At 41.4% G+C, this 26,381-nt stretch overlaps 2 protein-coding genes across 12 annotated transcripts in view; one reads left to right on the top strand and one right to left on the bottom strand.

The window, feature by feature from the left end:
• On the top strand, window positions 1-24,549 carry Fbxo22 (F-box protein 22). 3 transcript variants are annotated; one of them, XM_029558811.1, is made up of 8 exons: window positions 90-228; window positions 399-636; window positions 920-1,062; window positions 9,806-9,893; window positions 10,840-10,935; window positions 14,911-15,075; window positions 19,581-19,746; window positions 23,458-24,549. In XM_029558811.1, the coding sequence occupies exons 3-8, from the start codon at window positions 1,000-1,002 to the stop codon at window positions 23,873-23,875; spliced, it is 996 nt and encodes a 331-aa protein (XP_029414671.1). In that variant the 5' UTR covers window positions 90-228; window positions 399-636; window positions 920-999; the 3' UTR covers window positions 23,876-24,549. The 3 variants fall into 3 exon arrangements, with proteins under 3 accessions (XP_029414670.1, XP_008821643.1, XP_029414671.1); XM_008823421.3 differs by lacking the exon at window positions 920-1,062 and having other exon boundaries at window positions 2-228; window positions 498-636; XM_029558810.1 differs by lacking the exons at window positions 920-1,062; window positions 14,911-15,075 and having other exon boundaries at window positions 1-228; window positions 498-636.
• Window positions 19,878-26,381, bottom strand: part of Nrg4 (neuregulin 4) — a 218,543-nt gene continuing 212,039 nt past the window's right edge. For all 9 annotated transcript variants that reach the window (XM_029558813.1, XM_029558820.1, XM_029558819.1 and 6 more), the window contains one exon: window positions 19,878-20,037. The gene's annotated coding sequence lies outside the window, so the exon portion shown is untranslated. The remainder of the gene's footprint in view (window positions 20,038-26,381) is intronic.

Genomic DNA, 26,381 nt, shown 5'->3' on the forward strand with positions numbered 1-26,381 from the left:
AGTGGTGCGCGTGCCTGCTCAGTGCACATCCGCCGGGCTGTGCTAACGCTCTGGGTCCCTCCGGGCCGCCGTAGGGCTTGCCCGGGCTAGTAGGCGAGGAATGGAGCCGGTGGGCGGCGGATCCTGCTCTGCAGACCCACGGAGCACCTACGCGCTGAGCAACCTCGCGGAGGTGGTGGAGCGCGTGCTCACCTTCCTGCCCGCCAAGGCGCTGTTGCGGGTGGCCGGGTGAGGAGGGCCGGGCGGCGGGTTGGCGGGTTGGGGACCCGGGCCCTGCCCCAGTGACCCCGCGCCCAACCACTCTGCCGTGGGGCTGCAGGGCTTCCTGCGAGCGAAGCTCCGTGGGGCATTTTCCTCCGGCCCCTGACCGTGCTCTACCGGGACCGTGACTCCCGCAGGGATGTCCTGCCGCTGGGCTGAGCGGCGCGGGGCTCATAGCCGCGGGAGCGATGGCAGCGAGCGTCGGTTCGCAACCCTTTGTGCGTTTGCGTCCCCAGCGTGTGCCGCTTGTGGAGGGAGTGCGTGCGCAGAGTGTTGAGGACCCACCGGAGTGTGACCTGGATCTCCGCGGGCGTGGCCGAAGCTGGCCACCTGGAAGGACATTGCTTGGTCCGCGTGGTAGCAGAGGCGCTTGAGGCAAGTAGGGAGGGGTGCCGCGAACAGTCCTCATTTGCGGGGTTGCTGGGCCGTCCTTGAGAGCTAAATTTAAAATCACATTGTGATACTTGTCCTTGCTTTTGTTAACTCAGGGAGTATTTTCTCGTGTCTTGGGAGGATCTTGTAGTCAGACTTTGTGACTATGTTGTAAAGATGTGCCGCAATTTATTCATTGTGTTAGGCAATTTTAGTATCCACGTTGTTGCTATTACACCGCCTCACAGACCCTTCCTTACACACTGTCTCTGTTTTGCTATTGAAGGCGTTGGATGTTTCTTGCTCAGTGTCACACAGTAGAAAGTCAAGAACTAAAACTTCTGCCCAAATATTTCAACCACGGCCATGTGCTCATTTGCATCTCTGGATTCCTGTATCAAAAACCAGGGCCGAGAGGATCCCTGGGAGGTAAAGACTAAAACTGTGGAGCTGGTGGTGAGGCGGGGATCCCTTTGAGAGCAGCTAGTCTGGTGCTGTTACCCTTCAGCCGTTAGTATGCATAATGTACGAACAGGAATGTTCCACCAAACACAATATAATATAATCACTCACATTGGGAAATTATCATAGATATATTACCTAAAACACATCTGAAGCTGGTGTCCTAGCCAAATTGGGGAAGATAGATTGAACACCAAAATACATACTGATAGTAGCAGATACACCCTTGAATAAGAGACACCCTTGAATTCTACCATTTAGTCTTCAGACTCCTATGCAGAGTTTGTCAGTAATTTTTTTCCTCTTCACATTTTTTTTAATGCGTGTTTTGACTGCCTGTATGGAAGTGCACCACGTGCATGCATTGCCCATAGAGGCCAGAAGAGGGCGTCGGATTCCTGGGAACTGGAGTAACAGATGGCAATGAGCCACAGTATGGGTGCTGGGAACCAAACCCCAGACCTCTGAAGAACAGCTAGTGCTCTTAATCGCTGAGCCATCTCTCCTGCCTGCCAGCGATGATCTTGGTAGCAAAAACGATTCACTTCCCAATTGCTTTAAATAAAATGCGTATTTCTTTGATCTGGAACAGTTTCTTCAGCTTTCCTTCACATTCCTAACCTTGGCACCTAAGAAAATTGAGGCCTTTACTTTGTAGAACATCCACAAATTGGTTGTGAATGGGGTTTGTTAGATTCTGCATCTTTGTTGGGAACAGCACAGAGCATGTAATGCTGTTCTCCAGGTGGCCCATTTGTCCCATTACTGGTGGGATTACTTTAAATTACTTGATCTTTTGTGTCTGCCAGAAACCTCCCACAAAATTACTGCCCAGTTACAATAAATATTTGTGGAGAGCAGCTTTGAAACAGTGTTCTCTTTCAGTTTGTTCACCTATATATGCATATGCTCTTGGTTTCTTATCCAGGGGTTTATCTGTTACTGTCGGTATTTCTGTGGGTGCTCAGACTGTCTCCAGTTTGGCTGTTGAGCCCTCAGGCCAGTGTCAGTGTCTTTTAGCAATCATCCTGTCATTGCTGAGTACTTTGCCTTTTGGCACCAGATGTTTTGAGTCTGTATTTCATTCCTGAAGTTAATGATATCTCCAAGACTGGGGTTTTTAGTGGAGAATGGTGAGCTTCAAAGACCCGGGACTTCTTCAGCATACTCCTTGCTCTTTCAGAGTTTCCTCCCCACAGTCCAGTCAATGGGCAGAGCCAGGGAATGTGTGTACATATATGCAGTTCTTTGATGTCTTCAAGGTACTGATTCCCCTGTATTGAAATCCACAGATGCTCAAATCCCTTATATAAAGTGGCATGGAATTTACATATAGCCTATATAATCCACCCTTATATTTAAGTTTCAAAAAATCTTGTAATACTTATACCCAATACAAAGTAAATGTTTAAACATACTATATATTTTAGGGAATGATGGCAAGAAAAAAGTTTGTACATACTCAGTACAGATAACAGAATCCCCCCCCCCCCAAGTATTTTCTAGTTACATTTGAATCCCTGAATGCACAACTCAGGGATGCAGTGAGAGAGCTGACTGTACATGCATATGCATGTATGTATCCAGAACTATATTTCTGTCAGTATATGGAAACTCATGAGTTCTCATAGGTACATGCAGTCCAACTTAAGATTCTGTTTGGTTTTCTCCCTGTTCATATTTGTACTTCCTTTGGACAATGGGGAACCTGGCTCTCTTTTTTAAAGATTTAATTTATTATTTATGTATGTGTGTGTCTCTGTTAGTATACGCACTTGTGCATGCAGGTGTCCAATAGGGCCAGAAGAGGATGTCACATCTTCTGGAGCTGAAATTACAAGCAGTTGTGAACCACTTGACTCCAGGCTGGGATCTCAGCTCCAGTCTTCTGAAAGAGCAGCAAGCATTCTTAAATGCGGAGCCATTTCTCCAGCCCTGGCTTTTTTTTTTTCCTTTGGTCTTTTTGAGACAGGGTCTCCCTGTATCCCCAGCTGTCCTGGAACTCACTATGTAGACCAGGCTGGCCTTGAACTCACAGAGATCCAGCTGCCTCTGCCTCCTGAGTGTCGGGATTAAAGGCGTGCACCACCACACCTGGGCTGGTTTTTATTTTTATGTTTGAGTTTTAAAGCGCTGCCCCAAATGCGATGTCTTCTGTTTCATGCTGCCTTTGCTTAGGTTTTCTCCTTAACTAAAAAATGTTCTTAAAGATTCTGTTTTTATGTTTTATTTATGTGTATAAATCTGTGTCTGTGAGTGTATGCCATGTGGTCTCAGCTGCTTTATATTGCAGTGAGGGCATTTCATATTGAGGCTTATCACTGTCCCTGATTCTAGGGAGAATTGGGAAGGGAGAAGGAACAATTGGTGGTGGGTGTCAGTAATGAAAGACTCCTAAGGGGAAGATGGCCAACCCCAGTCGCCAGCCGAGCACGCAAGCATCCCACCTGTCTGCATATCAGCCTTGCCCACAAACCACCTGTGGCCTCACCGCCACCTCTGTGCAGTTGGAGTTGCTCATACCTTTTCAGTTGTACTTTGATCCTAGATTAATTTTAAAACTTTCAAATATCACCATTTTTTAAATAAATTATTGAGAATTTCATACATGTATATAAGGTATTTTGATCAAATCCATGCCCACTCCCTCCCCTCCAACTCCTCCCATATCCTCATCTCTCTTTTTTGATAACTTCATCTACTTTTTCCTCTTTTATTTATTTATTTTTTATGGGGCTTTTGGCTACTCTAACATTCCCCCCTCTGAAGAGGTAACCCTAAAATCTTTTAAGGATTAGATAAAAGGCCTCAAATATTTTTGACATTTTTGGATAATATGAATGGAGTATGTTGTTAAGAGGCCCAAGGACATTTTGACTTTTAGCCAAGAAACTGGCTACTTTTCTTTGGGGTCTTTTTACCCTAACTGCCTAGTGAATTCCTATCTCCTATTCTTACCACAACATCTTCTGAAGGGGTTACCCAAATTGCCAATAGGGAATCAGAATGCAGACCACTCTGGCTTCTTCCGTGCTGAACAGGAACACAGTGTGAGGCAATTGGAGAACCCCTTGAGTTCTATCTAAAAGACTCCCAAATTGCATAACTCTTATCTCTGGGGGAAAACAAAGTCCTGGAATCCTAAATAGGAGATGTGAGGGAGAAGTAAAGGCAAGTTCTAGACAGGGAACTAGAAACAAGTCAGAAGAGGGCAATTTTCAAATGTTCATATGAGAGTCCATTGGGATTTCTTGACAAGGGCTTCCAAAAGCATCCCTCTATTGGGTTCCTCCTCAATTTTCTTTTGTCTGCCAAGACTGGACTCTAGAGTGATGGATTCAGGATTTGCTTTCAGGTATTTTGATAACTGTTGGAGTGGTTAGAATCAGTGTCAGTTCCTTCTCAAAGGCTTCTGGATAGGGAGAGAAAACAAATTTGGCCATCATTTTAAAACAATAGCTGGTTGTCTCCCTTAGCTACAGGTGGGCATTACAGTATTGGAGACCAAGATTTGAAGTCTTACTGAGCAGCACTTTCTGGTTAGGAACAAAATCATTGATGAGAAATAATTATATAAATAACTTTATATAGACTTAACCCTAATGTCTGAGAAGTATAATCCTTTGAACTCAAAGAAATACACTGATGACTGTACTCTTTGGTTATACTTTCCTTTGGGTGTTTAAGACCATACAGTTGGCCCAAATAAATCAATTTATTTTTACACTTAAGGTCATTTGCGGATCTGTCTGTTCCTCAGGGATCACATGAGCTTGGAAGGCACTCCTGGCTCCTTCATTTTACCAGTTCCATCTATGTGAAGATAAGTCAAAGGTCCTGCTCGGCCATGTCTGGCTTCACTTGGAAGCATGACTGAGATGTTTCCTCTGAGTTGACTCTCCTCTTTGTAGACTGGACACTGGTTCAGACCTATCTGAACAAGAGGACAGGTGACTCACCACAGTTACAGGACATTTTGAGAGATATTCCCTAGTCCCCTGGAACTCAGTTGACCTTGGAGGGCAAGGGGCAAAAACTGGCCTTTAGGTCCCTCTGACCACATTAGTATAGGCCTCAAACTATGGCTGTTCAACATCCAGTAAGATTAGTTTCAACAGTCTGGTCTTTTTAATTACCGTGTGCTATGTAGGTAAGGCTTGGGTAAACAACCAGGTATTCTCAGATAAACCTTGACTAGATAAATATTTTGTTCCTAAACTAATTGACTAAACTATGACCACAGAAATTTTAAGATTATGTATATATTATTTTTGTCTCATCCTTTATATATCATAACAAACCTACACAGACCTTAATCACTTGTTTAGGCTTTCTCATTTTTTCTGTCTGTTTTGGAAAATATCTCCATTCCCATACCCTTTTAACATCTTTTACATTTTCATTTTCTTTATTTAAAAAAAATTGAGACATAATAGCATTAATAAATTTTCCATGCTGTGAGACTTCTTTTTCTGGGGATGCTAAGCAATGCTTATTCCCTTTTAAGGTTCTAGTGTCAAGTCAATGTTTGATTACAGTTTTACTGGGGAACCAATGAATTTATTGAGCATACTTACTGAGGGATTGCTGAGGCATATGTATGACCTGAGGGTATACACACTGGAAAGCCTTTACCCAGCATGGGTCATACCTTCTCTTCCTAGCCTTCCCAAGATTGTATACTTTAGTCTTTCCAAAATCCAGGAGGCCATGTATGATTAGGGCCAAATTACGTACAGTTGGCTGGGAAGAGTGGCTGTATAGTCCAGTGAGGGTCCATTGACCTTGCTTGACACTCCTTTAATGAATGAGCACAACCATCAATTAGTGATCAGGCTCAGCTGAAGTCATGATGATGGTAGTTATTTCATGCAGAAGGGACTGCTGTATAGCATCATCTTATTAAAAGGACCTGGAGTTTAAAAGGACTTGGTGCAAGGATCCACATGTGAGGGAGAACATAACGTCGTTTGTTTTTCTGAGTCTGTGTTACTTTACTTAGCATAACAGTTTCTAGATCCATCCATTTACCTGCAAATTTCGTTATTTCATCTTTCTTTATTGCTGAATAGAACTCCACTGTGTAAATATACCACATTTTTGTTAACCACTCGTCAGTTGAGGGACACTTAGGTTGCTTCCATCTCTTAGCTATTGTGAAAAGAGCAGCAACAAACATGGTTGTACAAGTGTCTCTACAATAGGATGAGTCTTTTGGGTATATGCCAAGGAGTGGTATAACCGGGTCATATGGTAAGTTTGTTTTTAGTTTTTTAAGAGTTCTCCGCACTGTTTTCCATAGAGATTGCAGAAGTTTGCAATCCCACCAGCAGTGAATGAGCATTCCCCTTTCTCCACATCCTCACCAGCATTTGGTATCATTTGTTCTCTTGATCCTAGCCAGTCTCTTTGGGGTAAGGTGATATCTTAGGGTGGTTTTAATTTGCATTTCCCTAATTACTAGCCATGTTGAACACTTTTTGAGATGTTTCTTAGTCATCTTTATTTCTTCTTTTGAGAACTCTCTGTTTAGATCTTTAGCACATCTTTTAATTGGATCATTTGGTTTCTTGCTTCTCTGTTTTCTGAGTTCTTTATATATTCTGGATGTTATATAGGAGTTTTTTTCAAAAGGGCCAGTGAGATGGATAAGTAGGTCAAGGTGACTCCGACCACATGCAAAGGTCTGATTCTAAACCTCCCCCCGACATGTGGTAGAGTGAAAAAGCCACTTGTGGAAGGGTATTACCTAACCTACTCATACCAGGCTCCTGCCAACCCTACTCCAGCAGAAGGATGGGACAGGAAAATTGTGAGTTCTAGGCCAGTTGGACTGCACAATAAATTGGGTTTGGATCTTCAAAGATGTTCCATTGATCTATGTCTCTATTTTTTTTGCCAGTACCATGCTGTTTTTATGACTATAGCTCTGCAGTATACTTTGAGATCTGGTATAGTAATCCCCCCAGCATTGGCTCTTTGTGCTCCCGGTTGCTTTGGCTATCCGGGGTCTTTTGAGCTTCCATATGAATTTAAGGATTTTTTTTTCTAATTCTGTGATGCATGTCATGGGGATTTTGATTGGGATTGCCTTGAATCTATATATTGCTTTTGGTTAGGATGGTCATTTTCACAATATTAATTCTTCCAATCCATGAGCATGGGAGGCCCTTCCATCTCCTAGTGTCTTCCTCAATCTCTCTTTAACGATTTAAAATTTTCATTGTAGAGATCTTTGGTGTTTTTGGTCAGGTTTATTCCGAGTTTTTTTTTTTGCTATATGCAATAGTGAATGGGAGCATTTCCCTGTATTCTTTCTCCAATTGCTCATTATTGGTGTATAGAAAGGCTACTGATTTTTGTAAATTGATTTTATAACCTGCCACTCTTAAAATGTTGATCAGTTCTAGGAGTTTTTTGGTGGAACTTTTGGGATCTCTTAGGTATAGTTATCATATAATTTGCAAAAAGTGATAGTTTGACCTCTTTTCCAATTAATACTCCTTTAATTTCTTTCTCTATGTTGAAAAGGAGTGGAGATAGTGGACATCCTTGTCTGGTTCCTGATTTTAATGGGAATGCTTCCAGTTTTTCTCCATTTAGAATGATGTTAGCTGTGGGTTTGTTGTATATAGCTTTAATTATGTTGAGGCATGTTCCCTCCAGTCCAGTTCCCTTTAGGACTTTGAACATAAATACGTGCTGCATTTTGTCTAAAGCCTTTTCTGCATCTTTTTTTTTTTTTTGGTCTTTTTGAGACAGGGTCTCCCTGTAGCCCCAGCTGTCTTGGAACTCACTATGTAGACCAGGCTGGCCTTGAACTCACAAAGATCTGCCTACCTCTGCCTCCCAAGTGCTGGGATTAAAGGTATGCACCACCATGCCCGGCTTTCTGCCTCTATTGAGATGACGGTGTGGTTTTTGTCTTTGAGTCCATTTATATGATTAATGACGATTACTGACGAATCCACTTTACCAGTGGCTCCTAACTATGCTGGTATTCACAGTATATTCTATTGGAGCCAAAAAACTGGAGAAGCAGGTGCCCTACCACCTTCATGAGTGCATGTGTACTTGAATTCTGTAGCATAACATGGGGCTTTTCTTCCCCCTGATAGACAAGGCCATGATGGAAATGGAAATTTCAGAGAGGACAAAACAAAACCGAATTCCGTTGAAAAAGAGGGTGGGAGCTGGCGAGATGGCTCAGCTCAGCAGGGTTAAGAGCACTAGCTTCTCTTAGAGAGAGGACCTGGGATAGTTTCCCGGCAGCCATAGTCTTCCTTAATTCCAGTTCCGGGGGATTAGATGCCCTCTTCTGGCCTGTGCAGGCACTGCATGGATGCACTTAAATACATGGAGGCAAAATAAAAGAATAAAATATTAAAAGATGAATCAAGTCTAGTATTTGTTTAAACATAGGAAAGCCAGGGCCTAAAAGCTTCATTGACACTTTCTCTGCTGGCTTATGGCAGAGTCGGCACTAGGCGTAACTCTTGAGCTCTCCTCTTTATTCAGCAGACATTAGAAACTGAATGGCTCAGAAACTGGGTCCCAAGTTTCAGTGGAGTTGTAGGGTTCAGGCAAGTCTCTGTTTAGCTCTTGTCGAAGGGCATTTAGCCTGAGTATTGCTAGTGTTTTATCAGAAGGATGTTTGGAAGTATATAAACATTCTCTGGAGTTTTAGCTCTTTGTAGGTAATTATACTTTTAAAGTGTCATGTGGAACATTTATATCTGTAGGTCTTATCTAGCCCACAACACCATAAGTTACCATGCCACTTCATCTTTTCTGAGTTTATCTAGAATCTACTCTGCAGCATTTAAGGATTCTCCAGATCACAGTGCATCAAAATTTTTTCTTCTAACCAGCAATGATGATGAAGCTTTGCTCTATATCATATACTTTATTCCATTCTGATAGTACAAATACTTGAAATCTCTTAATCTTTTTCATTTAATTCAGCCGCTTTGGTACTTGTGTGTGATGTGAGGCTTAGTGGAAAGTGAACAAAGTCTGAAGAAGCCCTACTTAAAAGTGGAGACAAATCATAAATAAGAATGACAGGTCATTCGTGAGGTCCCAGGTACCAAGGGTGTGGCACCTAGGAGCTGATATTGAAGAGTGGGTGGCACTACGGTGCCTATAAGGAAGCGGTTTTAAGTTGGTTGAGTTGCAAGGGAACCTACATGGGTATGTGGGTCTGATGAAAATAAGCTGGCTTCTTGGGAAACTAGTAGGTAAAGCTGGAGTGAAAACCTGGAGTTCTTGATTTGATAGGCAGCCTCTGTTGAGAAGCCTCTGTTACTGTGATGCCTGTTCCAGTCAGGCAAGAGGCATGGTTTGCTAGTCCTTCATGTATCTGTTCTAAAAGATGAGATGAGCATTATGAAAACCAGCTTAATTTGGTTTTTTTGTTTGTGGTCTGGAACTCACTATGTAGACTAGGCTGGCCTTAATCTTACAGCTCTACCTGCCTCTGTCCCCCAGGTGCTAGGAGTAAAGGGGTGCACCACCATGGCTGGCGAAAATGACCTTCTTGAAGGCTGAGTTAAATTTGGCTTGGAAAAATAATGGGTGCTCAATAAATAAACTGAAAATGTTAGGAGGGAAGCACACTAGACGTGGGTGGGCTCAGTGGAGGATTAGACACTTGGGGAGCAGAAAAACATTCACAGACTAATGGATCTAATTCTTTCTTTCTTTGCAGAATGTTCACATCTTACCCAGGACAGTTCTCTACATGGCTGATTCTGAAACTTTCATCAGCTTGGAAGAGTGCCGTGGCCATAAAAGAGGTAACTTTCAGAGAGAAGGTTGGGTTTTTGTTGTTGCTGTTTTTTACGTCTGTGCCATTTTGATAATTGTTCTGGTCCTGAGCGTTGGTGCCCTTCTGAGGCTTTTAGCTGCTGCTCTGACTTAGCTCACCTTGCCTGTGTCTGGTTTTGACCTTGAAGTGTGCTTTGTGCTTCACGTTGGGTTCTAAACCACCGTACAACGGAAACGAGATTTTTAGAAAGATATTTTTCTCATTTTGGAGTCCTCAGGCACTGTATTAAAACAGGAGGCCTGACTTTGGTTATACAAGCCTATTAATATATATTATATTATGAGGTTCCATTTACCAAAGTTAGGTGTATAGTTGGTGTATTTTTGGCTTAAGGGAAAATACAGACTAGGAATCCAAGATGGTTACATTGCGGCCAAGTTTGACTTGAACAGTGGCTTCTCATTGTCTGATTTGAATCTTACTGACATCAAGTAGTAGTTACACTGTGACATCAGCTGAAAACAAAGGTGGAATAAATAGCACATCTCAGATTAACTCTGCTGCTAAATTTGATGCCATTTGGCAAAAGTAGCATGTGAACATGGGCAGAGGCAAACTAGTGATGACAAAGGTTAGGTTTAGAATTTGAAATACAAAACAGAAGCCAAAATGAGGAAACCTCTTAATTTTAATCAAAATGTTCAGACTTCATAAAGTGCCTTTTTGAACTTACTATGTAGCCAAGGGTGACCTTGAACTCCTGATTCTTCTGCCTCCACCTTCAAGGATTACAGGCATGTACCACCATGTCTGGTTTATGCAATGATGGACCTAAAGCGTCTTGCATGCTAGGCCTGCACTCTACCATCTGAACTACAGCCCTTGCCATGTAAAGTGCTTTGATGTCAGATTTGTACATTGTGATCTGATCTTAAATGGATGATATTTAATGATGTACTACTATATTGTTACAGCAAGGAAAAGAACTACTATGGAAACAGCATTTGCCCTTGAGAAGCTATTCCCGAAACAGTGTCAAGTGCTTGGGATTGTGACCCCAGGGATTATAGGTGAGAGAAACGAACAACTTGATTTTCTCTTTAATGTGTAGGGTTCCATAGATTGGTGAATTATTTATAGCTAAAAACTACATTTACATTGCTGGTCATCTAAAATACAATAAAGTCAATCACACTTGCTACAGTTACATTGATCTTAATATTTGTCAAGTTGTTGCGGTTAGTATTTTAGATCTTAAGGATGCCTAGGGCTGATGCAATCCATGCTTCCCCTTAGCCATTCATAGGAGGGAAAAGACCTTATTTTACCTGCTTTAAAGTAGGAAGTATTTGCAGCCATTTTCAGAGTCTAGTCAGTTTACTCAATCCTGTTTCTTGCAGGTAGGGGCAATTTAGTGTCATAAGCTTCAATGAGTCTTAGTTAGAAACTTATTTTCTGCATGCTGCCACTGTGAGGTTGTACTCTTTCCCATGACGGATTGCTGATGGTGAATTTTTGCTGTTGCTATTTTGATTGGGGTTTTTTTGGCGCAGCAATGGTGCAGTGGTGAAGATATCTGGATTGGGAGTACAGCTGTTCCACTAGTGTCTGTGTGGCTTTGGGCAAGTTCCCTGATATCATGGGGCTTCAACTTCCTCATGACTGAATAGGATGATAGTATTAATACCTTGAAGGGTTATGAAGAAGAAATGACTTTACACATCTATAGTATTTAGGACAAATCATGCAGTAAGCTAATGTTCGCTATTATTTTCTGGGGCCCAAGCCAGAACCTTGCACATACTAGGTAAGCACCCCTATCACTAAACTACTCCCCATCCCTGAAGGACTTAAGAGACTTAAGAGTCTTGTACAGTAGAGCACAAAGTGTTTCAAATGAATAGGGTAAACATACTTTGGGAGGGACTGTTTAATCTCTCCCACCACTAGCTCCTTACCTGTGAACTATTGTATTTACTTGCTTATACATTTCTTGTTGGACTATTAAAAGGCCATGGTTTTCTTCAAACTTTTGAATTGTTTTTAAAGTGGCTGGTAGCATTTTTATCATTACTGGTTACTCTCAGATGCTTATATAGTCATAGCTCTCATCATTTTCTTGGTCTTCCCTATACATCCACTGTGACTCTCCGCAAATACAGCTGAGTTTCTTCTTTTAAAAATGTCTACATGGAGGGGCTGGAGAGATGGCTCAGCAGTTAAGAACACTGGCTGTTCTTGCAGAAGACCTGGGTTCGAATGCCAGCACCCACATGGCAGCTAATAGCTGTCCACAACTCCAGTTCCAGGGGATCCAACAGCCTCTTCTGTGCTCCGCGGGCATTACACGACACGGGTACACTTACCTACATGTAGGCAATACACACATACACATAAACACACACACGCGCGCGTGTGCACACACACACACACACACACTATTTAAAAAAACGTCTGCATGGATAGAAAGAAAGGAGGGCCAACCGTGGGTGGCAGTCCTGCTCTCCGTGACCTCCTATGAGTGGGAGAGCATTGGAGCCTTTCTTCTGCCACTACCTTTATCTGAAGCAGCTTTGACTTGAGTTTTCAGCGTCTTATTTCAGGACTGAGTGGCTCTGCTCCTCACAGTCAGTGCTTTTTTGAGCCTGGCTAGTTCCTTCCCTTTCCTTTCTCTTGGTAATCCCTGCCAGAATCCCTGTTCTGATTTCTGTGATGTAACTTAGTTTTGACTTGTCACTGCCATATAAATGGATAGTCTTTTTGTGTTTTGACTCTTTACTCAATATAAATAACATGTTTTTGAGATTTATTTATTTTACATATATATCAGTCATTTCTTTGTGTGTGGGTATGGGTATGCATGTGTGCATGCGGGGGTGTGTACCCACGTACTTATATGCACGCGGAGGTCAGAGGTTGATGTCAGGTGTCTTCTGTCCCTCGTCATCTTTGGCTAGATGTCAGTATGGCCAGTGCGCTCCAGGGATCTGCCTGTCTCTGCCTCCCCCAGTGCCTGGCTTTTTGAGTTTGTGCTGAGGGTCTTCATGTTTGTGTGGCAGGTACTTTACAATTGAGCCTTCTTTCCAGCTCTTCATTTAAGCTTTTGAGTCATCCTGTTATATATAAATAAGACTTGTATTTTTCCATTCTCATTTTTGATAGATGTTGTAAATGAAGCTGTTAAGACAGTTACTTTTGTGTCTTTAATTTCTCTTAATTATCAAGAAGTGAATTTCTGGGTCTTGGCATTGATGTATATTTAACTTAAAAAGAAACTGTCAGTTTTCACAAATTTCTTTCCTCCTATACTCAACCAGCAATGCTAGAAGGTTCTAGTTGCTGTGTATTTTTGCTAGCTGTCATGACTTTTGAATTATAGCCAGTGTAGTGGATATGAAGATATTTCTTTGGATTGTTTTTCTTTGAATTTCTCAAATGACTAATTATGCTAAACACCCTTTTGTGTTCATTGGCTATTTGTATACTGTCTTTTGTGAAATGTCTTTTTTTTTTTTTTTTTTTTTTTGAGACAGGGTCTCCCTGTAGCCCCAGCTGGCCTTGAACTCACTGAGATCCACCTGCCTCTGCCTCCCTCCCGAGTGCTGGGATTAAAGGGGTGCACCACCACATCTAGCTCCAAAATGTCTTAGAGCATTTTTTCTTAGAATGTTTGTTTACTACTAAATTGTAGAAGTGTTCTTTATGTGTTCCAAGTCCTTTAACAGGTGTACATGTAAGTACTTTCTCCTTTCTCCTAGCCTGTGTCTTGTCATTCTTCTTCTTTTTCTTTTTTTTGGTCTTTTTGAGACAGGTTCTCCCTCCAGCCCCAGCTGGCCTGGAACTCACTATGTAGACCAGGCTGGCCTTGATCTTGACCTCAGAGTCTGCCTTCTGAGTGCTGGGATTAAAGACACACACCACTGTGCCCGGCGCCTTTTGAGCAGAAAACTTTCTTTTGGTGAAATCAGTTTTATCATTCTTTTCTTTAATGTAATTTTTAAAAATTTTTATTTATTATCATACTGTGTATGAGTGTTATGCCTGCATGGGTATAAGTACACCCATGTCGTGCAGTGTCTGAGGAGGTCAGAAGAAGACATCAGATCCCCTGGAACTGGAGTTATACTGGTTGTTAGCTGTCATGTGGGTGCTGGGAATTGAACCTGGGTTGTCTGCAAGCGCAGTCGGTGCTTGTAACTGCCATCTCTCTAGCCCCCTCTTATGTAATTTTTATGTCCTAAGATATCTGTCTACCCCATAGTCATAAGATATTTTTTTTATGTCTTCTTTAAACTGTGTAGTTTTAGCTGTAATATTTAGTTCTGCAGCTTAACTTGTGTATGTTGTAATGTAGGGGTTTGAAACTTTTTTTTTCCTTCTGTATATTTACTTAGCTATTCCATAAGCATTGTTCTTTTCTTTACTCATTAGCTTATTTTAGTGTAATTAGGTCCCACTCGTTGATTGCTGACCTTTAGTAATGTGTATGAGCCTGACTTTGGGTTTTATTCTGATCCATTGATCCATTTTGCCCTGCTTTGGGTTTTTTAGAAACTTACCAGTTTTTTTTAAAGGAGTATTTTTCTTTTTTACCAGAGTAATAATTTATTATTTCAAAAAATTAGGGCCAGTGCTGGAGAGGCAGAGGCAGGCAGGTGGCTCTCTCTGAGGCCAGTCTGGTCTGCATAGCAAATTCCAGGCTAGCTGGCACTATAGGGAGACTGACTCAAAACAAACAAGCAAACCCAAACAAACAACAAAACTAAACCTGGAAACTTACGTGTCTAGTACCGTCTCTGCCTTGTCTTCTTCATCTAGATTCACAGACTGAAAATACTCTTGCACACTTATTTTGTTTTTGTTTATGAAAACACTTTCATTCTGAACATATTTTAAAGTATGAAACAAATCTGACAGTACACCCTTTGTTTACTCTGGATGTTTGTCTAGTGACTGAACTGCAGTTTAGGAGGGTGGGATCGGCTGCGTTACATTGTTAGTAAATTCAGTGTGTACTGAATGTCTTTTGTGCCATTTTTCCCTAGTGACTCCAATGGGATCAGGTAGCAATCGACCTCAGGAAATAGAAATTGGAGAATCTGGTTTTGCATTATTATTCCCTCAAATAGAAGGAATAAAAATTCAGCCCTTTCATTTTATTAAGGATCCAAAAAATTTAATACTAGAAAGACATCAACTTACTGAAGTAGGTAAGTTACTCTGTATCATTAATTGCTCATTTTGTTGATTAACTTTGTTCTGTTTTCATTCTGGCTAGTTAGTGGCTTTTAGAGGCTCTGGGAGAAACTGAATTATGTATACCTCCTACTGGTGCTAGGGCTTGCCACAAGAGGCTGGTACAGTGCATTTTTGGTAGAATTGGTTTCAAATTATTTGTCATAAAGTCCTAGAAGACCAGAGGTCAAAATTTTCTATAAGTACTGTTGATACATTTGTTTATATTTATGAATTTTGAAGACACTCTTGATCTTTCAATAGGTTCTTGTCATTTTGCCTTATTTTTGTTATTTAAAGTTGAAAAATTTTTGAAGTTTTTAAAAATACAACTAATAACCATTTGTTATCCAAGTTTTTAGAAGAAACATGTTGGGTTCAGTAGACTAATGGAAGCTAGGAATAGGATGGTAAACTTGAAGCTGAACTAGTTACAGCGGTCTACAGCCAGGGTTTTACCAGCACCTCTCAGACAGGTGTGGCTAAACTTGAAGAGCTAGTGAGTAGGACGTCTGGTGTCTGGGCTTTGATGGGAAGCTTGCTTGTTACAGTAAGGGACAAAGCAGCATGAAGGTCTTTTATCAGCTGCATCTGAGAATGAACTGTGGGGCTTATTTCACTCATTATCACTGTTGTCATAAAAGCTCTTCTGTGCTGATACCTCAAGTGCATAAGTCAGCGAGCTCGAAGAAATAAGCCTTTATTTGAAGCGGCATGTGGATCTGCTCGTTTGCTAATTTCTTGTAGTCAGTTCCCTACTTACTGTGCTTCCATGCTGCTGAATGCTTAGGTGAGTCAGTCATTTCATTCTTGCACCTCTGCAGGTTGTAGATGAGGAAACAGATTTGGAAAAGTTAAGAAACTTGCCCAAACTTAAAGACCAAGAATAAAGATTGGTGTGACAAGTAAAGGAAAAGTATGGTTTATTGATCAGAGAAGGCATGTACATTGAGCCTGGCTTCTGCAGCTGTCAACAGTATAAACAGAGTGGTTGGTGGAAGGGGACAGAACAGAGTAGTAAGACCAGCCAGAGCTGGGAGTCTGCACACAAGCCAAGCTCTCAGTATAGCCATCCTAGCCCTGTAATATACTATGAAGAAAGCATGTTGTGCTGAGGAGGTGGCTTAGTGGATAAATGGCTTGTCAAAGTAGCATGGGGACTGGAGTTTGGATCCCAAGCATGCACATAAAAGTCAGGTAGGCCTGGCAACCCGTCTTTAATCCCAGCACTTCAGAGGTACAAACAGGGCTCCCCAAAGTAAGCAAAGAAGACACCCAACATCAGCCCCTAGCCTCCACACACATACACACTCACACGTGTGCTTACAAACACATGAACATGCAAACACACAGAAGCCCCTCTCAACAAAAACAAAAACGCAGACTTGTACCTGCCCTACTTCTGCTACTTTCTAGCTCTTTGGTGCAAGTTTCCTCATCTGTAGAGTGGAAATAACCTGTAGAGGCCTGAGGACTAAAGGACTGACTAAAGCATGCAGCAACACAGAGGTATGAGAGTAGGGAACCAGGGAGACAGGCAGGTGATCAGACCTGAGGAGGAGCCTGGGGACTGAGTGGTGACTTCTGAACTTTACACATAGGAGACAGAAACTCAGCATGGTCCAGAGAAGAAAATGGACCCCTTTGAGAGAGCTTGTTTTTAGGTTTTAGTATAGGTAGATGATTAAATCTTGTTTGTGTTCTGGAGTTGTGATATGGTGACTCTGGGCAGTAGTAGCTGACCACAGTCTGTCCCCCTGGAGCACCTTGTGAATCCCCAGTCAGATAGACACATCTTGTAGTACTCTTTGGAGAAATCTTTCCCAAATGGTACATGAAAAGAAATGAGGTTGTTCTAAGGTCTGTGTAGTATTCTTTGTTAACGTTAGCTTGTGGAATGAACCAATTTTAATTTTAAGGAGTAAAAGCAAAACTATTTCTGAAGTTTCATAAAAAGCCAATTCGTTGAAAAAACTGCAAGCTGAGTGTAAGTCAGTGTATGTGACGACACCATCCTTGCTTCTTAGACCTGCCAGCCAGCAGAGCAGGCGGAGTGAATAACCATGGATATGCTAGGAAGATAGGAAGGAACTCACTGAAGGTGAGGGTCTCAACTTCAGTGTGGTCACTGTCCTGGGTTGGTACTGAGAAAATGTTACTATCACATCCTCCCTGTGCTTAGTGAAGACTTTATTGACATTTCTCAGGAAGGAGGTTCCTAATGACTTCCTTCTCCCTTCCTTCCTCCTGCCCTTCCCTCATGTTGTATGTATATGTGGAGGCCAAAGGTTGATGTCAGGTATCTTCCTTGGTTGCTCTTCACCCTAACCTCTTATGAATAAATAGCCACATCATTGTCCCACGCTAGTCAGTTCTCTGGAATTAACAATCTTGTAAAATAAAAACGACTTGATCCCAGAGACGACTTCTCACTCTGAAATTTGTTCAACAAAACAGAATGATATTCTCAATTTGCTAGGCTAGCCTATAAGAGGGGAATAAAAGACACTTTAGTAATGGTTTGGTGTACATGGTTTTATGAAATACTGTTATTCTTTTCTCTTTGCAAATCCTATATGGAGAATTAGAAATGGCCCAGAGGCAGATTCTAGACTAAATTATTATTTATGTTAGTAATTGGTCATATTGCAGGGGCAGTAGGGATGGAGACAGCTGCCTGCTGTGGCCTGCAGCTTAGGAAGTAGCTCTCTATCCAGGTACCATTGGATCTTTGCTTTCATCACAAAAAAACAATTGTAGGATGAGCCAGTGTGAAGCAGAGTTGGAGTTTATTAAAAGGAGGTTTTAATACAAATTTAGGCATGGGGTTGAGAGGCATTCATGGAAAGTAGATGTGGGGTTCTCAGAGTCACACATCAGTCTTTTCAATAGTTCTGTGTAGGTTTTGAAGTTACCATCTCTTAAGGATTGCTAAGAAATTTAAAGGAATTACAGAATGTTTCCTGTGTACTGGACTCAGTTACATTTGATAAAACTAGTTTGTGAAGATGCAGGGAATTAGGATATCTTTACTGTAAATAAAAGTTGCCAGTTTTGTTGATGAGTTTTTTCAGAAAATATCCTGGAGAGTGAAGCCTTGTCTGAAATTAAATGAGCTTAGGCATTAAGCCTGGGTTATTACTATGTTAACAGTCTTATTTGAAAATATTTCTCTATAAAAGAAGCATTCTATGTTGGCAGCCTTCAGAGCAGATGCTAAGTATGCTGGAATTCTTGGTGAGAGGCTTCAAGCCTTCTGGAGTGAAGGGCTCCTTTTCCTTCCTTTGTCCCCATAATTCTCCTGTCTCTCTGTACTCTCAATCTTCTTGCATGAGCCTTGTTTCTGATAACCATACCTTTTGTCTATCAAGAGGGAAGCCATGTGGCTGAGTTAAATGGAAACAAATGTAGTTAGATGTTGGGTCTTCTTCTTGTCCCAGAAGCCACCTCTGTTTGGTGTACTGCTAGTCGGTTTCAAAGGGATGCTCTGTAAACAAAGTGTCAGGTTCAGGTGAAAACCTGGGAGCTCTGGGAAGTGGATCACAGTGGCTCCAAGCTCTGCTACCTGATTTTTAGACATCCTGCCATTGAATCAAACTTCTTTGGGGTGTGCTTCCAATGGCCAGTCCATCTTCTCTGCCACTTCCTGCCCTAGGAGTAGGTGGGCGGAGTCTGTGTTTCTGTGGTATAGTAGTTTCCTGAAGCTGCTGTAAAATTACCACTGATTTTTTGGCTGAAACACAAGTTTATTCTCTTCTATCCAGGAGACCAAAAGTCTGTAATCCAAGTATCAGTAGGGCCTTAGGCCCTCTGCAGACTCCAGAGGGGAGACTGTTCTTCATCTCCTGCTTCTAGTGACTGCTGGCATTTCTCGCCTTCTTGCTTCTGTGTTCACACTGCCGCCTCCTCTGTCCTCTTAAGGACACTTGTCATTGGACCTAGGGCCATTTGATAATCCAGATGATCTCTTCTCAGGATCCTTGAGCTTTTTCAAAGATCCTTTTACCAAATAAGGGTCACACACACTCATAGATGCAGGGATTATATAGGGATGTGTCTTGTCGGGGGCTACCAGTCACCTCACTTCAGACATGTTAATGCCCTTTCTCCATTTTCTTTGGGCTTTCAAATTCCCACTGCTGTCCATTCTGTGGTTCTGTGTAAAGCAGTGTCACTTTTGTTCCAGATGTCAGCCCGTGTGGAACTACCATGCATCCTGCGTGGTCCACTGAGGGCTGCCGCTCTTATATATAGCCACTTGTTTGTGTGACGTGTTATATTATCTGCAAATAGCTATCGAGGTTTTATTAATGGAAAAATTGCAACTAAGCTTGACTAGTATTAAAGTTTATAGAAAATGGAAAACTGACAGCTTCAGCACTAAGTAGCTTCAGGAGTGCCAGTCAATAGCAGTAACATTTTATTTTGCAGGATGTATAAAGTAATTCCTATTCTAAGATTGTCTTCCACATCTCTGCAGGTCTTCTAGACAACCCTGAACTCCGTGTGGTCCTCGTCTTTGGCTATAACTGCTGTAAGGTGGGAGCCAGTAATTACCTGCAGCGAGTAGTCAGCACTTTCAGCGACATGAATATCATCTTGGCTGGAGGCCAGGTGGACAACTTGTCCTCACTAACTTGTGAGAAGTATGCCTGGTGTACTTTGCATTTCTGCCATGGGTGAAGGGAAATGAGTTCAGGTGCTCATTACTTTGGGCTTTTAAAAGCAGATTTGAAGGATTGCTAATGTACAGTTCATTCCATTTTGCTATAGCCAAGAGTTTTGCTACACATAATTCTACTTACAGTCAAAGAACTAAGCATATTTATTGTCCTTTAAGAGCTTCATAGTTGTACTCATGTACTTTTAAAAATTGATTTTCAGCAGTGATTTTCTTTCATAGCTCTGGTACTCCTTATGACCCCAAGGTGTTACTCCTACAAACCAAGAAACCATCAATGAAGTTAAAAGAAAAGACAGCTTTGTTTCAATACAGAATTAATTTGCTAATTGGGAGAAGTTCAGTTAGAAACCAAACAAGCATGCTGTCAAGAGGAAAGAAGACTAGGTTTTTAAAACGGGGGAAGGAGCCAGGCATGGTGGTGCACACCTTTAATCCTAGCACTTGGGAGGCAGAGGCAGGAGGATCTCTGTGAGTTCAAAGCCAGCCTGGTCTACACCGTAGTTCCAGTCCAGCTGGGGCTATAGGGAGACCCTGTCTCGAAAAGACAAAGGAGAGGGGGCTGGGGAGAGGGTAGGGTGAGGTGAAGTAACTTGTTTTAAACAATTTTCAGTTGGCCCTTAGTATGTAAGGCAATTTGAGTTCAGAATAGATGGGTGCTGGGTCTGTCTCTATGTAAGCTATACACATTAGGGGCTGTTGTGAGGTCATCAGAAAGCCTAAGTCTTCTGAGACAAGCTGGGTGTGACGGCACACGTCTTTAATCCCAGAACTTGGGAGGCAGAGACAGGAAATCAAGGTTAGCCTGGTCTATATAGTGAAATCCAGGTTGCCTGGGGCTACAAGAAGACCCATCTCAAACGAATAAAAAGCTTTTGAGACATCCAACCAACTAGCTAGCTAGCAGAAAGAATCCTATGGTTGGAAATGGGGCCTTAAGCACATTCTTTCCAAATAGTTACATGAAGGTTGAAGATTGAGAACTTGTGTCTGTGAAGCAAACTTCAGCCTTTCACGTATGATCTCTGAGGCTCATAGACTGTTCTCTCTTGACCAAAAATGCAGCCTCTTAAAAGCCCCCCCCCCCAATTGCTGCGTTTTTGTTTTGTTTTTAAGTAAGTAATGAGCAAAGTGTTTTTTATGACAATTTCTCAGAGTTACTTATCTAAGCTCAATGTTTAGAAATCTGGTGGGGTTGGGAAAACTACCTATGGCAGTTTCCTAATCTTTGGTCACAGCCCCCTCACCTCCCACCCCCAGCATTTTTTAAGTACCTTAACTGCTATTCCTGGGTCTATGTTTTAAACAGTTCTGTACTAGATCTTTTGAAAGGCTTTTTAAAGCAAAAATTGTAGATCTTTGCTTTTATTGCTTTTAAATTACACATAACATGGAGCAATTGTGATTTAACGTGCAGTTTACCTTTGAAAAGCAAATACTTCACTCATACCTGTAAATCTGCCACTCTAGCCTGCTTGTGTACCATCTGCTCTTTATATCTATTATGAAAAATACACTCCCTAAAGCTATTATACCTTAAATGCTAAACCAGGCTGGCCTCAAACCAACAGAAATGTGCCTGCCTCTACCTCCCAAGTGCTGGGATTAAAGGTGTGTATCACCACATGTGGCAGTCTGTTCTTATTTTAATGTTATTCAGATAACCCAGCCTTCTCCAGCCCTCCCAAAGATAGGCACATAATTGAGTCAAGAGATTGACATTATATAATTGTAGCCCAAAGACTGTGATAGAGCAGGACTTCAGAAAGGGTTCTGTCTCAATTTGCCACTGGTTATTCTTAGTCTTAGTTTAACCTTGCTAACCCAGATCTTGTTGATAAATGTGATAGGGATGTGAGGTCTATGTTTCTTCCAGACATATTCATTATATATGCTCTATAACTCTTACTGACACAGCATTTTTTTTCCTAAGGACAAGGTATTTCATTTTTAAAAAGTCAATAATGGCTAGTGAGATGGCTCAGTAGGTAAAGGCACTTAACACCAAGGCGGACAACTGGAGTTTGATCCCTAGGACCCAAAAGGGGAAGGAGGGAAATAATTCCCACAAGTTGTCCTCTTAACCTCCCTGATTGCTGTGGGACGTGTATGCTTCTGTGTGCACACCCACTCCCATACCCATCCCCACACACTCTAAACACAGTAAGTGTAATACAACAATTTTTAAAAGATTTCATTTAAAATTACGTGTTTGTGCCATATGAGTGCACGTGCTTTCAGACACCAGAAGCATTGGATCCCCTGGAGCTGGAGTTACAGGCAGTTGTGAGCTGCCTGACATAGGTGCTGGGAACTGAACTTGGTCCTCTGGAAGGAGGACCAGTGCTCTTAACCACTGTGCATCTCTTCAGCCCACTCCCACAATTTTTTTAAAAGTAAATACAAACAAGAAAAAAATTTCTTAACAACTCAAGACATACTCCAGGTTCAACAGGAAGCATAGTAAACAAACCTGTTTACAGTAGACCCATAATCAAAGCTAAACTATCTAGAGTTAAAAGTTATCTTCTGTTTTTATTTTTTGGGGGGTCTTTTTGAGACGGGTCTCCCTGTAGCCCCAGCTGTCCTGGAACTATGTAGACCAGGTTGGCCTTGAACTCACAGAGATCCGCCCGTCTCTGCCTCCCGAGTACTGGGATTAAAGGCGTGTGCCACTACACCCAGCTGTTTTATTTTTAATACATCTTTTTTCACAATTTGATGGCTGATGGTGGGAGGGCAAGATGCCACAATGTAAATTATACTATTTTGGAGATGCTACTTAGTGATAGAGTGCTTTTGTCCACCACCACTACAAAAAAGGCCAATGTCTTGGTGTCTGTATACACAAAATTGCAAGGATCCATGGGACACTGAGCTATGAAGATACTCAGTACCTGTTAGTAACCCAGGAAGAATTTTGAGGTCTTTGTGAACTACACAGCCCCTTTGTATGTGTGGTGAAAAAGAGCAGATGCTTGCCTTTCTTGTTCTGCCCTCTGTATTTCTGGTATGTTATTTATTTATTTATTATTTTTATTTTGTGTATGAATGTATTGCCTGCATGTATGTGAGTGCACCCGTGTCATGTAGTGCCTTGGAGATCAGAAGAGGGCTTCAGATTCCCCTGGAACTGGAGTTAAGGATGGTTTGTAGCTGCCATGCGGATGCTGGGAATCAAACCTGGTCCTCTGCAAGAGCAATCAGTGTTCTTAACCGCTGACCCATCTCTCCAGCCCCCTAGTGTGTTTTTTTGTTTGTTTGTTTGTTTGTTTAATTTTTAAAAAAATTTTATGTGTATGCGTGTATTGCCTGCATGTAGGTAAGTGCACCTGTGTCATGCAATGCCTGCAGAGGACAGAAGAGACTGTTGGATCTCCTGGAACTGGAGTTACAGACAGTTGTTAGCTGCCATGTGGGTGCTGGGATTCGAACCCAGGTCTTCTGCAAGAACAGTGTTCTTAACCGCTGAGCCATCTCTCCAGCCCCAAGTATGTTAATTTTAACAGCTTAATTTTTAATCCTGGTTCTCATCTGGGGGGTGAGTCTCAGCTTCATCTTACACTTGCTAAAGGTGGCCAGATCTTTGCCCCACAGTGAATCAGGAGGGAGTTTTCTTTTATACTTTAAATTTTGTTTCATGATCTATTGATGCTTTTCTAATTTTGATTTTCAGGAACCCTCTGGATATTGATGCCACAGGTGTTGTTGGACTGTCATTTAGTGGGCACCGAATCCAGAGTGCCACTGTTCTCCTTAACGAGGATGTGAATGATGAGAAGACTGCCGAGGCAGCCATGCAGCGCCTCAAAGCAGCCAACATTCCTGAACAGAACACAATTGGCTTCATGTTCGCATGTGTTGGCCGGGGCTTTCAGTATTACAGAGCCAAGGGGAATGTTGAGGCTGATGCATTTAGAAAGTTTTTTCCTAGTGTTCCCTTATTTGGCTTCTTTGGAAATGGAGAGATTGGATGCGACCGGATAGTCACTGGGAACTTTATATTGAGGAAATGTAATGAGGTAAAGGATGATGATCTGTTTCACAGCTACACAACAATCATGGCACTCATTCATCTGGGGTCATCTAAGTAAAGCATCATATTTCAAGTGGCTTTCATAGTATGTAACTTTTGAGTTTTACCTTTTCCAGAAAAATGGAAACTTGGGATATATATATATATTTTAAACAAAAGTAACCTTAGCTAATCTGTTTTGTAGCTCTAAGTGATGCTCTCAGATGATACTGGGATAATTTTTAATATATTAGATAAAGGACACTTTGTACTCAACAGATCAAGAATTGAGAGGTTTGTGTCGGACACAAGCAAACCAGTTGTGGCTGAATCGCACTAGATTATGTAGCCACTGTGTAAGGCGACTTGAAATCGTCTTCCTGCATAGGGAGATTGAGAAGAGATACACCAACAAGAGTCTGAAGGTGTTCTATGTCTGCCTCTTTGTAGATGAACTAGCAGAATCCTGATTTTTTTATTCTCTCTCGATAAAGGAGACAAATAGATGGCTTGGAAAGGCTTTGTGTTTCGGCTTTACCAGTTTCCCCAGAAGCTGTAACAGATATTACTGACTTTTTACTTATTTGATAAAAAATTCAAGAACTATTTTTGTTTTGGTACTCTAAAGTTGCTCTATTAGGTAAGTTGCCAAGAATAACCTTTCCATGTAGTTCCATATGCCACAGTGGCAGACCAGAAAATCTTATCACCATAGTTTGGTTTTATACCAATAAAACAAACATCTAAAAGTCATTCTGGTAGTCTTGTGTTTCATTGTTTATGGTATTTTATCAGTGAAAACCTGGAGCAGTAGGGAGAGATGCACAGAGAGCTTCCTATATCCGTTCTTACTGGTGGTTTGAATGAGAATGTCCCCCATAGGCTCCAAGTATTTGGACATTTTGTTACCGGGTGATATCATTGCTTTGGGAGGTTTTAGGAGGTGTGGCCTTGCTGGAAGAAACATGTCATTGGGAGCAGACTTTAAGAGTTCTTAAGCCTTGCCAGATTTCCAGTCACTCTCTGCTTCCTGTGCCTGCTAGAAGATGTGCTCTTGGTTCACGCCTGCTGCCATGCCTTCCCAGTCATTATGGACTCTAATCCCTCTGGAATTGTAAGCCAAAGAAACTCTTCCTTTTATAAGTTCCCTTGGTAACAGTGTTTTTATCACAGCTACAGAAAAGTGACCAGTGCACTCAATCACATTGTGATAGAAACTTTGTCAGATAGTCACATGACTCCCAGAACAAAGACATTTCTCAATACTGTTGTGTTTTGGTTGATGGAAGATGAACATGTGTCCTTAAAAATGGAGCAACTGCCGTTTTGCCCCTTTTTCCGTCTTACTGCTTGGAATGTTGACAGATCATGAGTCACCTTGGACACTGCAGAGAAGTCAGTACCCAGTGTAGAAGAGGTCCACAGGGGGATGCTGGGTCTCTATACACTTTTGTTGAAGCACCTTCATAATGGACCTAGAGTGCCTCTTTTCAGGCACTGCCTGTTTTACGGGGCAGAAATTAACATGGGCTTGCTTAGGCCACCTTTTTTTGCACCAGGATTTTGTTGTAGGACAAGAAAATTCTTATAACTGATGATAGTCTTTCTGTAATGGTCAGGTTAGTACTAACATAAGTAGGTGTAACTTGTAAGGAAAAACAAGCATATTTTATTCCTGCTTCTATTTTTATCACTTCCATTTTTACCTCAACAGACTTTTTTTTCCTTTTGCTGTTTATGATAAAAATACTTAAAAGGTTTACTTTATGGTTATTCTAAATTTTAATTCCTCAGGAAAGTCCAAAGAAGTTTGGTTTTGAGAACTTTCAGTTCTATTCTCTAGCCATTTTTGTTTCACTGTTAACTTTTCTATTTGACACTGAATTATTGATTATACACCTCAAAATTCTAGTTCTTGAATATGCTTATATTAGCATATAAGACAAGTATTTTATACTTTTTTGGCCCTGATGTTAACCAGAGTTGGTTGAGTAATTAGGGGAAAAAATATTTTTTAAATTGACACTATAAACAAAATGAACCTGAGAATTAAATGGATTTTTTTTTCAAATTAATACCCATAAAATGTTATTGTCTCAAAAGTCTCTGCTGCAGGATAACTTCCTGACAGTTTTATGGGGTTCATTTTAATAGCTGAGTATATTTTTATGGACAATAAAATACAGTTGCAACCTTAGTACAAAGTAGAAAGTGGAGATGTCTCTCAGTGAAAACCGATAATGTTAACAGTAAGATTTCTCCCTGCCTCTTGGACCCTGAGATTGTGAAATGTAACTGTCTGGCTTGCTTATTTCAGTCTTGTCTTAAAAGCAGGCATTTAAGAAACAGTAACTGGTTTGTCAAAAAAAAAAACTAAAATGCCTAGAAATGGCAACTACTGCAGTTATTTGTGCAACTGCAAAAATAAGCACATGAAAAAACTGCCGTGGGCACAAAAGGTGTGCGTTCACACACCAAACTGTCTTTCCTTGTGAGGATAAGGTTGTACAATGTTTTACTTAATGAAGGAATTGGGAAACTGATTTCTCCATATACTTTTCAAAACAAAAACATTTCTGGGGCTA

The sequence above is a fragment of the Nannospalax galili genome, unplaced genomic scaffold, assembly GCF_000622305.1.
Source record: "Nannospalax galili isolate Female #2095 unplaced genomic scaffold, S.galili_v1.0 scaffold28, whole genome shotgun sequence".
In the NCBI taxonomy this organism is placed as follows: domain Eukaryota; kingdom Metazoa; phylum Chordata; class Mammalia; order Rodentia; family Spalacidae; genus Nannospalax; species Nannospalax galili.